This window comes from Cherax quadricarinatus, chromosome 5 (genome assembly GCF_038502225.1).
Source record: "Cherax quadricarinatus isolate ZL_2023a chromosome 5, ASM3850222v1, whole genome shotgun sequence".
Taxonomy (NCBI): Eukaryota; Metazoa; Arthropoda; class Malacostraca; order Decapoda; family Parastacidae; genus Cherax; species Cherax quadricarinatus.
Window position 1 is genome coordinate 43,343,722 of NC_091296.1, and position 16,677 is coordinate 43,360,398.

General features: G+C 41.7%; 1 protein-coding gene across 2 annotated transcripts in view; it reads left to right on the forward strand.

The window, feature by feature from the left end:
• Positions 1–16,677, forward strand: part of LOC128685137 (metabotropic glutamate receptor 3-like) — a 111,331-nt gene that overhangs the window by 23,233 nt on the left and 71,421 nt on the right. For both annotated transcript variants that reach the window (XM_070101680.1, XM_070101671.1), the window contains exons 2-3: positions 1,751–1,928; positions 9,076–9,166. In XM_070101680.1, coding sequence (XP_069957781.1) covers positions 1,755–1,928; positions 9,076–9,166 — 265 coding nt within the window. In that variant the 5' untranslated portion in view covers positions 1,751–1,754. The remainder of the gene's footprint in view (positions 1–1,750; positions 1,929–9,075; positions 9,167–16,677) is intronic.

Genomic DNA, 16,677 nt, shown 5'->3' on the forward strand with positions numbered 1-16,677 from the left:
TTTTGAAAGAAAAGAATTTGTTTTAGCTCAACTTGAAACAAGATGTTGCAGCGGTGGCAGTGTTGAGATGCGTTGAAAAATGGTCTGAGCAATGAATACCCTTGAGGTAAATTGGGAGGTTATGAATGACTGACCGAGAAGCTGAGTCTTCCTCTTTATTGCCCTGAACACCATCGTAGCCAGGGACCCAGCAAAAAATGATTTCTATATACTTATCAGAAATGTGACATAACCAAAGTTATAATACAAAAACGATGCGATAAGGAAAGTCGAATTTCTAGGTAGTTTGTAACACCAAGAATTAAAAAGATCTACGAGGTGGACATACAGTGCTCGTCATGGCATTATGCCGGGTGAGCGCCCCGGCATAATGCCGTGACAAAAATCAAAGGCATATCATACAGGATGATCTTTTTTCGTCAGTGCATTCTGCTGGGTAACAGCCATTAGCATGATGTCTCGGCCTGTCGCCACACCTCACAGTGATTTCTCATTGCTCACATGGCTGCCGTGGTGAGAGGAAGTGTTGCACTGTTGTTTCTCATCCGCCCCATCTTTTGACCGGTGTTCCCTTTGGTTTTGGGGCTATACATGTTTGATTATGGGTAAAAGGAAGTCTTTAACACCTAAAACTATAGCTCAAATCATAGGACTTCACAAAGCTGGGCACCAGACGAAAGAAACAGTGGGAATGTTAGTGTGTGTGAGAGTTCAGTGAGGAACTGGGTGCAGCGTTTAAGGCTGGTGGCGGTGTCGAGTTACCGTCTGCCAAACCTCGGCCTGGCCCCTTGAGGAAGACTTCTCTAACTCTCTAACTGCTTCCTTAACATAGTTAAGGTACGAACAGATGTCTTCCTTAAGGGGCCAGGCCGAGGTTTGGCAGACGGTAACTCGACACCGCCGCCAGACTTTAAACGTTGCACCCAGTTCCTCACTGTTTCTTTCGTCTGGTGCCCAGCTTTGTGAAGTGCCTTTGTAGTCCCCTCTCTTGTAATTTTGGCTTCGTTCATCCTCCCCTTCCTGCTTTCCTCTCCACTTGTAACTCTAATATATATCCGATGCTCAGGACCACGTGGTCACTGGCCCCGAGGGGTCTTTCATATGTGATGTCCTCAATATCTGCACTACTCAAGGTGAATACTAAGTCCAGTCTTGCTGGTTCATCCTCTCCTCTCTGTCTCTGGTAGTGTCCTTTACGTGTTGGTACATGAGGTTTCCCAGTACGACCTGCATCATCTTAGCCCTCCACGTTTCTGGTGTAGCACTTACACTGTTATACAGTCTTGTCCTGAGATAATTTGTTATTATTCCCACGTATGTAGCTTTTCTTATGGTTACATTATTCAGTTTATTAAAAATATTCTTTTTGCGATGAACCTTTGATGCGATGACTACGAGGGTTATTTATTTGTGATGCATTTTAGATGCTATGAAGAGTTTAAAAATAGTTTTGGACTTAGGGTTATAAAAATTATTTAAAAAAAAAAATAAGAAAAACACAGCCACCCACTCAGATAATGCTTCACTCACCCGCTGTTTACGTCCATCCACTCTTGTAATGCCGTTCAGAGATTCTTTCATTTAATTTTACCCTCCCATTATTCTGGCCTGTTTTTCAAGTTGTTGTATAAGTGTTCTGGGAGATATGACGAGGAAAGTCTTCTTGTAATCCGGCGAGATGAAGTTTGCTTCTCCCTTTCTTTCCCATCCGAACATGAATAAGGGCAAAAATATATTTCCTCCATTACAGCACAATGGGTGAGCAGATAGCGTGGTGGACGAGGTGGGCGTGGCTGTGTGTATTGGTTGGCGAGCGCTGTGTAGTGGGCGTCTGTGTACCCCAGGACGGAAAGACAGTTTTCTTCACGAAAGGTGACGCCGTTATTACTCAGCTTCTGCCTCTTCACTATGGATCTCGCTGTGACCAGGTAGAGTCACCAGCTCTCTAGTCTATAAATTATGATCTAAAGCTTGTTTTTCTGATGAATATTTACACCAGGAAATGAATTTTACCGACCTGAAAAATTGAATATTGTCACACACTAGTAATGTAACACACAACTCGTTACATGTACACATCTTCCCTCATACATATATACATATATATATATATATATATATATATATATATATATATATATATATATATATATATATATATATATATATATATATATATATATATAAATATAAATATATGGTAGACAGCAACCACCCAGGGAGGTACTACCGTCCTGCCAAGTGAGTGTAAAACGAAGCCTGTGATTGTTTTACATGATGGTAGGATTGCTGATGTCTTTTGTCTGTCTCATAAATATGCAAGATTACAGGCATGTCTTGCTACTTCTACTTACACTTAGGTCACACTACACATACATGTACACATTTATTTATACACACTCATCTGAGTTTTCTTTGATTTTATCTTAATAGTTCTTGGTCTTATTAATTTTCCTTTTATATCCATGGGGAAGTGGAATAAGAATCTTTCCTCCGTAAGCCATGCGTGTTGTAAAAGTCAACTAAAATGCCGGGAACAATGGGCTAGTAACCCCTTTTCCTGTAAAGATTACTAAAAAGAATAAGAAGAAGAAAATTGTCAAAGTGGGAAGTCTGAATGTGCGTGGATGTTGTGCAGATGATAAGAAAGAGATGATTGTGGATGTTATGAATGAGAAGAAGCTGGATGTCCTGGCTTTAAGTGAAACAAAGCTGAAGGGGGTGGGAGAGTTTCAGTGGAGAGGAATAAATGGGATTAGGTCAGGGGTTTCAAATAGAGTTAGAGCTAAAGAAGGAGTAGCAATAATGTTGAAGGATAAGCTATGGCAGGAAAAGAGGGACTATAAATGTATTAATTCAAGGATTATGTGGAGTAAAATAAAGATTGGATGTGAAAAGTGGGTTATAATAAGCGTGTATGCACCTGGAGAAGAGAGAAGTGTAGAGGAGAGAGAGAGATTTTGGGAAATGTTGAGTGAATGCGTGGGGAGTTTTGAATCAAGTGTGAGAGTAATGGTGGTTGGGGATTTCAATGCTAAAGTGGGTAAAAATGTTATGGAAGGAGTAGTAGGTAAATTTGGGGTGCCAGGGGTAAATGTAAATGGGGAGCCTTTAATTGAGCTATGTGTAGAAAGAAATTTGGTAATAAGTAATACATATTTTATGAAAAAGAGGATAAATAAATATACAAGGTATGATGTAGCACGTAATGAAAGTAGTTTATTAGATTATGTATTGGTGGATAAAAGGTTGATGGGTAGGCTCCAGGATGTACATGTTTATAGAGGGGCAACTGATATATCGGATCATTATTTAGTTGTAGCTACAGTTAGAGTAAGAGGTAGATGGGAAAAGAGGAAGGTGGCAACAACAAGTAAGAGGGAGGTGAAAGTGTATGAACTAAGGGAGGAGGAAGTTCGGGTGAGATATAAGCGACTATTGGCAGAAAGGTGGGCTAGTGCAAAGATGAGTAGTGGGGGGGTTGAAGAGGGTTGGAATAGTTTTAAAAATGCAGTATTAGAATGTGGGGCAGAAGTTTGTGGTTATAGGAGGGTGGGTGCAGGAGGAAAGAGGAGTGATTGGTGGAATGATGAAGTAAAGGGTGTGATAAAAGAGAAAAAGGTAGCTTATGAGAGGTTTTTACAAAGCAGAAGTGTTATAAGAAGAGCAGAGTATATGGAGAGTAAAAGAAAGGTAAAGAGAGTGGTGAGAGAGTGCAAAAGGAGAGCAGATGATAGAGTGGGAGAGGCACTGTCAAGAAATTTTAATGAAAATAAGAAAAAATTTTGGAGTGAGTTAAACAAGTTAAGAAAGCCTAGGGAAAATATGGATTTGTCAGTTAAAAACAGAGTAGGGGAGTTAGTAGATGGGGAGATGGAGGTATTGGGTAGATGGCGAGAATATTTTGAGGAACTTTTAAATGTTAAGGAAGAAACAGAGGCAGTAATTTCATGCACTGGTCAGGGAGGTATACCATCTTTTAGGAGTGAAGAAGAGCAGAATGTAAGTGTGGGGGAGGTACGTGAGGCATTACGTAAAATGAAAGGGGGTAAAGCAGCTGGAACTGATGGGATCATGACAGAAATGTTAAAAGCAGGGGGGGATATAGTGTTGGAGTGGTTGGTACTTTTGTTTAATAAATGTATGAAAGAGGGGAAGGTACCTAGGGATTGGCAGAGAGCATGTATAGTCCCTTTATATAAAGGGAAAGGGGACAAAAGAGACTGTAAAAATTATAGAGGAATAAGCTTACTGAGTATACCAGGAAAAGTGTACGGTAGGGTTATAATTGAAAGAATTAGAGGTAAGACAGAATGTAGGATTGCGGATGAGCAAGGAGGTTTTAGAGTGGGTAGGGGATGTGTAGATCAAGTGTTTACATTGAAGCATATATGTGAACAGTATTTAGATAAAGATAGGGAAGTTTTTATTGCATTTATGGATTTAGAAAAGGCATATGATAGAGTGGATAGAGGAGCAATGTGGCAGATGTTGCAAGTATATGGAATAGGTGGTAAGTTATTAAATGCTGTAAAGAGTTTTTATGAGGATAGTGAGGCTCAGGTTAGGGTGTGTAGAAGAGAGGGAGACTACTTCCCGGTAAAAGTAGGTCTTAGACAGGGATGTGTAATGTCACCATGGTTGTTTAATATATTTATAGATGGGGTTGTAAAGGAAGTAAATGCTAGGGTGTTTGGGAGAGGGGTGGGATTAAATTATGGGGAATCAAATTCAAAATGGGAATTGACACAGTTACTTTTTGCTGATGATACTGTGCTTATGGGAGATTCTAAAGAAAAATTGCAAAGGTTAGTGGATGAGTTTGGGAATGTGTGTAAAGGTAGAAAGTTGAAAGTGAACATAGAAAAGAGTAAGGTGATGAGGGTGTCAAATGATTTAGATAAAGAAAAATTGGATATCAAATTGGGGAGGAGGAGTATGGAAGAAGTGAATGTTTTCAGATACTTGGGAGTTGACGTGTCGGCGGATGGATTTATGAAGGATGAGGTTATTCATAGAATTGATGAGGGAAAAAAGGTGAGTGGTGCGTTGAGGTATATGTGGAGTCAAAAAACGTTATCTATGGAGGCAAAGAAGGGAATGTATGAAAGTATAGTAGTACCAACACTCTTATATGGGTGTGAAGCTTGGGTGGTAAATGCAGCAGCAAGGAGACGGTTGGAGGCAGTGGAGATGTCCTGTTTCAGGGCAATGTGTGGTGTAAATATTATGCAGAAAATTCGGAGTGTGGAAATTAGGAGAAGGTGTGGAGTTAATAAAAGTATTAGTCAGAGGGCAGAAGAGGGGTTGTTGAGGTGGTTTGGTCATTTAGAGAGAATGGATCAAAGTAGAATGACATGGAAAGCATATAAATCTATAGGGGAAGGAAGGCGGGGTAGGGGTCGTCCTCGAAAGGGTTGGAGAGAGGGGGTAAAGGAGGTTTTGTGGGTAAAGGGCTTGGACTTCCAGCAAGCGTGCGTGAGCGTGTTAGATAGGAGTGAATGGAGACGAATGGTACTTGGGACCTGACGATCTGTTGGAGTGTGAGCAGGGTAATATTTAGTGAAGGGATTCAGGGAAACCGGTTATTTTCATATAGTCGGACTTGAGTCCTGGAAATGGGAAGTACAATGCCTGCACTTTAAAGGAGGGGTTTGGGATATTGGCAGTTTGGAGGGATATGTTGTGTATCTTTATATGTGTATGCTTCTAGACTTGTATTCTGAGCACCTCTGCAAAAACAGTGATAATGTGCGAGTGTGGTGAAAGTGTTGAATGATGATGAAAGTATTTTCTTTTTGGGGATTTTCTTTCTTTTTTGGGTCACCCTGCCTCGGTGGGAGACGGCCGACTTGTTGAAAAAATATATATATATATATATCTATATATATATATATATATATATATATATATATATATATATATATATATATATATATATATATATATATATATATATATATATATGAGGGGTGTTAATGTTGCAGTTTAAAAACTGTAGTGTAAAGCACCCTTCTGGCAAGACAGTGATGGAGTGAATGATAGTGAAAGTTTTTCTTTTTCGGGCCACCCTGCCTTAGTGGGAATCGGCCAGTGTGATAATAAAATATATATATATATATATATATATATATATATATATATATATATATATATATATATATATATGAGAGGAAGCTTAGATTGATAGGATAAAGACAGAAGTGCTAAAAGCAGGTGGGGATATAGATATGAAGTGGTTGGTGCTATTATTTAATAAATGTATGGAAGAGCGTTAGGTACCTAGAGCATGTATAGTTCCTTTGTATAAAGGCAAAGGGATTAAAAGAGAGTGCAAAAATTATAGGGAAATAAGTCTGTTGAGTATACCTGGCAAAGTGTATGGTACAGTTATTATTGAGAGAATTAAGAGTAAGACGGAGAATAGGATAGCAGATGAACAAGAAGACTTTAGGAAGGGTAGGTCGCCATTTTCATATCTAGATGTTTTATGAATTTCGTCCTATAACAGCTTACTGCACTCTATATCAAGGTTTGGGGGCCTATAAATCACACCCAAAATTAATTTGTTATGCTCCTCGAGAAACTGTAGCCAAACAGATTCTGTGTTCGATGTTTCTAAGCTTATATCATGTCTTAGACAACAATTTAAATTATCTCTGACATACATCGCCACACCACCACCCTTCCTGTTGACCCTATCAGTGTGGAATAGTTATAACCGTGTATGTTGCATTCAGAAGTCATTTCTCTATCTTTCAGGTTGAACCAGGTCTCTGTTATAGCAATAACATCTATATTACCTGCACTTGCAAGTAATCTTAGCTCATCTATCTTATTTCTTAGACTCCTACTATTTGTATAGTAAACCTAGAGGGAGCTAGTCACTCGTTGCCCTCTTCTCTCTCTCTTTGTTTGTTGATCAATTGATTTGCATTTCCTAGCAACTTTATTTTGAATATTGTCTTTTAAACATATCCCTGAGGTATCCCGGTAATATGTGCTGTTTTCAACCCTAATACTGGATCCTGATTGTTTCCCGCAAACACCCATACCTCTATAATCTATCAGTTTAAAGTCTTAGACAAGTCATCAATTACCCCCTCAATTGAATTGGCTAATGCAACCACTCCAACCCCAGAGAGATGAACCCCATCCCTTGCATACATATCACGTTTGCCATAGAATTTGTCCCAGTTGTCAATGAATGCGATTGCAAGTTCCTTGCAGTACCAGTCTAGCCAGTAATTTATACCAATTGCCCTAGACATCCACTCATTGCCCACTCCCTTTCTAGGCAAGATGCTACATATGACTGGGATCCCTGCCTTAGACCTGACTACTTCTATGGCTGACCTGTACTTATCCAGCAGCTCCTGTCTCCTGCCCTTCACAATGTCATTACCCCCAGCACTAAGACAGATAATGGGCTTGTTCCCATTAACTGACATAATATTGTCCAACCTGTTGACTATGTCACCAACACAAGCTCCTGGGAGGCACACCCTCTGTCTGACCTTTCTGTCTCTGTTACAAAAAGCACGGTCCATATATCTTACCTGAGAGTCTCCTACAATTAGAATATTCTTACCTTGATTAGCAGGGGAATCAGTGGTACCTTCAACCTCACTAACCACTGAAGTACACTCCTCTTGGAGAACAGAGAATGGATTTCCTACCTTCACATCTTCTCTGTTAACCCTCCTCATCTTCCTTCTTCCTGAACTTTGAACCACTTGCCACTTAAAGCGGCTGCCACTGTCACTGCTGGTGACCAGTTCCTCCTTACCAGCTAAATCCATCTCACACTCACTCCCAAACCCATCTAGGAGAAGCTTCAGCCTCCTATTTTCCTTCTGAAGAAGTAGAACTTCCTTCTTCAACACTTGAACCTGAGATTCTAAAACACTACAACAAGCCATGGTGCTTGGTAACAGCCCACGCTAACTCCCAGAGAGCTTAGAGCAGGTATGACCACATGTGGCCACTGACCTCAGAGGTACTTGTCAATTTTCTTTTTGAATAATTCTACACTACCTCTGGCAGTATTTCTGATGTCTTCTGGTAAGATGTTAAAAAATCTGGGACCACGGATGTTGATACAATGTTATATTATTATGCCAATGGCGTCCCTGCTTTTCACTGGGTTCATTCTACATTTTGTCCCACATTTTTTTTTTTCAGTATATTGTGTGTGGATTAGGAATTAGGCTCTCAAGTGTCTTTCATGCATTCCCAGTAATTTATGTTTTAATTTGTGTAACTGGGCTGTAAATGATCTCTGTATCTGTTCGGGCTATGATATCTGTTGCTGCCCCGAACGGAGCCATCAACGCTGAAGAATACTATTAACGATTGCGTACAAGCGGTTTGAAAAGGGCCACCATTGGTAATTTCCTTTGTTCTGAAAGTTCTCATTGTCCATCCTATCTGATTCCCACGACACATTTTTTTGTGGCAACGTTTCGCTCTCCAGGAGCTTTATCAAACCGTTACACTCTAGTATCGATTTGATAAAGCTCCTAGAGAGCGAAATGTTGCCACAATAAAATGTGACATTAGTTGTACTTATGTACTTACTTAACATATTGTCGGTAATTCTACCATCGTTAATATGAACATCACGTAATTTTCTACTATCCATTGGAAGAATTTGCTTATATCTTCTTGCTATTTTTCAGAGTCTTCTACCAAAGTGATTTTCATATATATTTTTGTATTATCCTCATATGTTGATATAAAACTTTAGCGACTGTTTTTATCTATGTTTGGTATGAGGATAAGAAACAGTAAAGGCGCCATAATCATGTGATGAGAAAGTGAGTTTTTTATTGGGAAAATGTTAGACTTTACTGTTTACTAATACTCTTTGTATTCTGTTTATCTGAATTTAAATATCCATTTTCCCACTCTTCTCGTTATCACCCTCATTCTGCTGAAGAGGATCCCAGAAGAGGATCGAAATATACAGACTAATTTTGTCTCCATGTGAGTTATTATTGAGCAGTGACAAGTGTTCATTACACTTTAGTTATCCATAAGTGTATAGATGTGAGTAACACTGTGCTGCTGCAGCTGGGCATGACGGAGGTGCAGGTGCTGGAGGCGACGAAACTGGCAGTACACAGAGTCAACCAACTCACTCTCGTACCCGGAATCAAACTAGGTCAGTGATTTCTTTTTTTTTTTTTAATAATAGCACCCATCACGTCACAGGTTTTATTTTGTCGCATTTCTAGTAAGTTTTCCATTAGAATTGTTTCCCGAGAGTACGCATTCTTAATAATAATAATAATAATAATAATAATAATAATAATAATAATAATAATAATAATAATAATAATAATAATAGCATACAAGCGCATAAAACATATATAAGTAATATAAATATACAAGCCATTATAGATGGCAATAAAATAAACAAAATTCACAGAAACTAACTTGTCTTCTGTAACATTTTAGTGAGATATTTGTGCTTGGTGTGATTCGTAGATCCTTTTCATATTAGGTGGAATATTGGACAGTCATACCCATATTTCTTCCTCGACCTATTGTAGCCTTTCCCTCTTGCTAGTTTTTATGTTTATCAGCACAGAAAATCCAGCTCATACTGGTAAGATGGGGAAAATTGCATTAGAATTGCCAGGGCTTTTATCGCAACTTAAGGATATTCTTTCTTAATCTCTATCCAGAATTCGTCCAGAGACACTTCCTTATGCTTTATTTTCAGACTCCAACATTACGCATTTCATTTAATTCCTCTTCATGACTCACGAAATCGTAATGATAAGATTGGAAGCAAATCATACCACGGATGGGGTTAGAACCCGCGATCAGAGAGTCACAAAACTCCAGACCGTCGCGTTAGCCACTGGGCCAGCTGGTCCAGTGGCTGTGGTTTAATTCCTCTTCTGTGAGACTGAGCTTCGACGGGCTTGATACTGATGCAATAATTGGTTTCTCAACCGGTCATAGTCTTCCCTACATAAGTTTGGGTAATGATATTGATTTTTTTCTGCAAGTACTTCAAGACACCAAAAGTAAATGGCAGGATCTCTTCATTCTTTGTTGCAGCAACGTGTGGCAACATATCCATGTTGCCTTCTTTCACTCTGACAGCCCAAATTCTTAATTTATCTCTCAGAGTATTAATTTTGTCAGTGTTGCCTTGCATGTTGAAATTTACTTTGTTAAATGTTCGAAGATATCCACTCAGTAGGATAATTTTGTAGACCAAGTGTCACCTGCAAGCAACACACGATATTCTTCTTGCTGCTCAAGGGTAAAAACAGTAACACATCCTTGAGTTCATACACTCATGACATGCTTTGCTCCAACTTCTTCACATAGTTTGCCAAAAAGTCGTGATTGAAATAGACAACTTTCTTTATGTAGTTCACCAGTTTTCAAACTTTGTCTAGTACAGCCTTCAACTTCTTGCCGATTGTTCTTGCAAGCAGCACCTCACGATGGACAAAGTAGTGTGTTGTTACGTAGATAAATGGTTCAAAGAAAGGACAAGATGGTGAATTAGACACTCGTGCAACACTTGGGTATCTGTAAACGTTTCGCAAACCAGTCCAGTACAAAGAATGGCTGAAGATCAGAAGGAGTTTGAGGTAATCAGTCCCTGAACCTGATGTCTATGTGCGGAGACGTAGGTTATGTACTGTAGACAGGTGAGGTGAAGCAGTCGTAGACGGTGTCATTTTTGACAAATCTTTAGGTGGAAGTAGATTATGCCTACTGATGAAGCCACTGTGTGTCAAAATGTTTCCTCAGTAAAGATACTCAAGTGCTGCGCATGACTCTATTTTATCAACTTGTCGGTTCTCTGAACCATTTATATACATTCCTGTAAGACACAGCAATATCTTGGGTTCTTGATACGGAAAATTCTTCACTTGCCTAACCTTTAAGCATAACCTACTTCTCTTGTGGATTTATCCAAGGTGACACTACCTATGACTGCTTCACCTCACCTGTCTACAGTATATAAGCTCCGTCTCCTCACAAATGCTGTACTCCTATCAAGACTAACGGGCTGATCACATCGACTCCAGGCTGAGAGACTGATTACCTCAAAACTCCTTCTGATCTTCAACTATTCTTCTCTGTATTGAACCGAGGAAGCCACTGGTTGGCGAAACGTTTACAGAATAGATACCCAAGTGTTGCACGAGTGTTTAATTCATCACTGCTTTGTTATGACATCACTGGTATTACCTGAGAGTGGAATCTTTTTTTTCTTACTCTTGGCTCTCAACGATGGTGTTTACTATGGTACTGCACACTGGGAGAATATGTCTCTCTGCTTCTGTATGAGGCTTCATATTTTACTGAGTAATTCTGCTGCTAAGTAGCTGTTCTTCTGAAATTTGTTAGAAATTTTGACTCTTTTAGAAAATATCAGCTGTGATGTCTTCACTCATTTAAAAGTCTCTCAAAGTTTGATGGAGTCTTGTTAGTAGGATGATCACGTTTCACAGTGAAATGTCTCTTTATATTCTGGCTACCATGGCTTCACTGGCCAGTTAATCACCACAAATACCACATTCTGGCGTAGGATTAACTTCATCGCCACAACACGTAAATCCCAGATCTAAATAACTGCCCAAATATAGACGACTTTTCATTCTTCTATTCACATCAGTTTTACGGGAAGTGGGACCTGTTGTTTCTCTTCATTTTGTCTTCGTGTTCACAAACTTGTCCATGTTAAGTTAAAAGGTAAGCTACTGTGTAACACGTTAGTGGTAAAGTGATAAAGTGACTAGTTACATCTCCCTGGCAAGTCAACACGTCAATGACGACAACCAGTCATGTATAGGACAAACCATACCACGGGTGGGGTTAGAACCCGCGATCAGAGAATCTCAAAACTCCAGACCGTCGGGTTAGCCACTGGGTCAGTGGCTAACGCGTCGGTCTGGAGTTTTGAGACTCTCTCATCGCGGGTTCTAACCCCACCCGTTGTATGGTTTGTTTGTAATCGTGTCATTATGATTTCAAGAGTCATATATAGGACAACACAAACTGCAAACTTGTAAACAAAGAAAATTATGATTGTAAACCAAAGACAAAAGGTGACAATGATATAAATTTAATTTCCCATCTTCATGAGCTTTGTCTTAATATTAATCATGTATTTACCATTATACTATAATAGTTTATCATTAAGTGACATCTGTTCGAAAAAAATTATAACAACTCTTGTGTTGTAGTTAATTATACGACAAATTCTAGTCAAAAAAATGTGATGTTTTAATCAGCGGCACACCAGTGTGCCACTGCTCCCCTGATACTGCCAGTGGCACACCAGTGTGCCGCTGCTCCCCTGATACTGCCAGTGGCACACCAGTGTGCCACTGCTCCCCTGATACTGCCAGTGGCACACCAGTGTGCCACTGCTCCCCTGATACTGCCAGTGGCACACCAGTGTGCCGCTGCTCCCCTGATACTGCCAGTGGCACACCAGTGTGCCACTGCTCCCCTGATACTGCCAGTGGCACACCAGTGTGCCACTGCTCCCCTGATACTGCCAGTGGCACACCAGTGTGCCACTGCTCCCCTGATACTGCCAGTGGCACACCAGTGTGCCGCTGCTCCCCTGATACTGCCAGTGGCACACCAGTGTGCCACTGCTCCCCTGATACTGCCAGTGGCACACCAGTGTGCCACTGCTCCCCTGATACTGCCAGTGGCACACCAGTGTGCCACTGCTCCCCTGATACTGCCAGTGGCACACCAGTGTGCCACTGCTCCCCTGATACTGCCAGTGGCACACCAGTGTGCCACTGCTCCCCTGATACTGCCAGTGGCACACCAGTGTGCCACTGCTCCCCTGATACTGCCAGTGGCACACCAGTGTGCCACTGCTCCCCTGATACTGCCAGTGGCACACCAGTGTGCCGCTGCTCCCCTGATACTGCCAGTGGCACACCAGTGTGCCGCTGCTCCCCTGATACTGCCAGTGGCACACCAGTGTGCCACTGCTCCCCTGATACTGCCAGTGGCACACCAGTGTGCCACTGCTCCCCTGATACTGCCAGTGGCACACCAGTGTGCCACTGCTCCCCTGATACTGCCAGTGGCACACCAGTGTGCCACTGCTCCCCTGATACTGCCAGTGGCACACCAGTGTGCCGCTGCTCCCCTGATACTGCCAGTGGCACACCAGTGTGCCGCTGCTCCCCTGATACTGCCAGTGGCACACCAGTGTGCCGCTGCTCCCCTGATACTGCCAGTGGCACACGAGTGTGCCGCTGCTCCCCTGATACTGCCAGTGGCACACCAATGTGCCGCTGCTCCCCTGATACTGCCAGTGGCACACCAGTGTGCCGCTGCTCCCCTGATACTGCCAGTGGCACACCAGTGTGCCGCTGCTCCCCTGATACTGCCAGTGGCACACCAGTGTGCCGCTGCTCCCCTGATACTGCCAGTGGCACACCAGTGTGCCGCTGCTCCCCTGATACTGCCAGTGGCACACCAGTGTGCCGCTGCTCCCCTGATACTGCCAGTGGCACACCAGTGTGCCACTGCTCCCCTGATACTGCCAGTGGCACACCAGTGTGCCGCTGCTCCCCTGATACTGCCAGTGGCACACCAGTGTACCGCTGCTCCCCTGATACTGCCAGTGGCACACCAGTGTGCCGCTGCTCCCCTGATACTGCCAGTGGCACACCAGTGTGCCGCTGCTCCCCTGATACTGCCAGTGGCACACCAGTGTGCCACTGCTCCCCTGATACTGCCAGTGGCACACCAGTGTGCCACTGCTCCCCTGATACTGCCAGTGGCACACCAGTGTGCCACTGCTCCCCTGATACTGCCAGTGGCACACCAGTGTGTCGCGGCACCTCTGATACTACCAGTGGCTCACCAGTATGTCGCGGCACCCCTGATTCTACCAGTGGCACACCAGTGTGTCGCGGCACCCCTGATACTACCAGTGGCACACCAGTGTGTCGCGGCACCCCTGATTCTACCAGTGGCACACCAGTGTGTCGCGGCACCCTGGTTGAGAAACAATGAGCTAGGCAGAGCCGGACTTAGGAGGTGCAGGGCCCAACTGGGAACAATTTTTGTGGGCGCCATTTATGGAAAACAATCAAACTGTGCGCTTAAAAAATGCCTGAGAGTTAATAGACCTCACAGTTGTAAGTTACATTTTAATATACAACTGCAGACATGTAAGTCTACAAGTAACAAACAAAATTTATATATCATCTCTGAAGAGTACATAGTCACAGTACCACTTGCTTTACTGACTCTGAAAAGTACATAGTCACAGTACCACTTGCTTTACTGACTCTGAAAAGTACATAGTCACAGTACCACTTGCTTTACTGACTCTGAAAAGTACGTAGTCACAGTACCACTTGCTTTACTGACTCTGAAAAGTACATAGTCGCAGTACCACTTGCTTTACTGACTCTGAAAAGTACGTAGTCACAGTACCACTTGCTTTACTGCCTCTGAAAAGTACATAGTCACAGTACCACTTGCTTTACTGACTCTGAAAAGTACATAGTCACAGTACCACTTGCTTTACTGACTCTGAAAAGTACATAGTCACAGTACCACTTGCTTTACTGACTCTGAAAAGTACGTAGTCGCAGTACCACTTGCTTTACTGACTCTGAAAAGTACATAGTCACAGTACCACTTGCTTTACTGACTCTGAAAAGTACATAGTCGCAGTACTACTTGCTTTACTGACTCTGAAAAGTACATAGTCACAGTACCACTTGCTTTACTGACTCTGAAAAGTACATAGTCACAGTACCACTTGCTTTACTGCCTCTGAAAAGCACATAGTCACAGTACCACTTGCTTTACTGACTCTGAAAAGTACATAGTCGCAGTACCACTTGCTTTACTGACTCTGAAAAGTACATAGTCACAGTACCACTTGCTTTACTGACTCTGAAAAGTACATAGTCACAGTACCACTTGCTTTACTGCCTCTGAAAAGTACATAGTCACAGTACCACTTGCTTTACTGACTCTGAAAAGTACATAGTCACAGTACCACTTGCTTTACTGACTCTGAAAAGTACATAGTCACAGTACCACTTGCTTTACTGACTCTGAAAAGTACATAGTCACAGTACCACTTGCATTACTGACTCTGAAAAGTACATAGTCACAGTACCACTTGCTTTACTGACTCTGAAAAGTACGTAGTCACAGTACCACTTGCTTTACTGACTCTAAAAAGTACATAGTCACAGTACCACTTGCTTTACTGACTCTGAAAAGTACATAGTCACAGTACCACTTGCTTTAGTTACTGTGAAATTATTTATAAAAAATATCAATTTATTTTTCTTTTATGGACTTCTAAAAATCACTCAACACTCATACACTATAAATGAGTCATATTATTATTACCTTTTATTAGAAGAAAGTTATTTTTGTTGCTTTTTTTCTCTGCAAAGATTTTTAGAACATTTGACAAAGTGGTTTTATTATGTTTTGTTGGTGTTTTAATCCCATTTTTCCTATAATCAAATGTCGGGTACAAGTGCCACTCCGCTGGACAACTTCGCCGCCGCTTTCGGGGAAATTCGCCAACATATTATATATCCAAAGTACCTTTTTTTTTAACTTCGTGTTATTGTGTGTACTTGACAAGCCGAGAGTAGATTACACTCTACTGCGGAGGCCCCCTTAGGCGCGGGGCCCAACTGGGAGCAATCGGCCCAATCGGCTTAAGGCCGGCCCTGGACCTATGTAAACAATTGTGAGTCTACCTGTTACTGTCTGTACCTCTGAGTATTATCTATTTTTCTTGTTATTCTCATATATAAATTATTATTATTATTATTATTATTATTATTATTATTATTATTATTATTATTATTATTATTATTATTATTATTATTATCTTCTTTTTCAAAACGCTGGCCGTCTTCCACCGAGGCTGGGTGACCCAAAAGAAAAGAAACACTTTCACCATCATTCACACATAATCAGTCTTTGCAGAGGCGCCTAGATACGGCAGTTTAGATGGCACTCCAAGCACCAAATTTTTGATACTCCTCTTTTAAAGTGCAGGCATTATACTTCCCATTTCCAGGACTCAAGTCCGGCTAATTGGTTTCCTGAATCGCTTCACTAAATATTACCCTGCTCACACTCCAACAGCTCGTCAAGTCACAAAAACCATTCGTCTCCACTCACTCCTATGTTTGACGCTCACACTTGTCTGCTGTATGACCAAGCTCCTTGCATACAAAATCTCTTTTACCAACTCCCTCCATCCTTTCCTAGGACGACCTCTTCCCCTCCTTCCCTCTGCTACAGATTTATACACCAATTCATCCTATTTTGCTCCATTCTCTCTAAATGACCAAACACCTCAACAACCCTTCTCAACTCCACACCTCCTAATTTCCACACTACGAATTCTCTGCAAAGTATGTCACACATTGCCCTAAGACATGACATCTTCACTATCTCCAGCCTCCTTCTCGCTGCAACACTCACAACCAATGTTTCACACCCATATAAGAGTGTTGCTACCACCATGCTCTCATACATTCCCTTTTTGCCTCCATGAATAATGGAGGCAAAAAACCCTCCTTGTTAATCTGCAATCCTGCTCTCCGTCTTACCTCTAATTCTTTCAATAATAACCCTACCGTACACTTTATCTGGTATACTCAGTAGGCT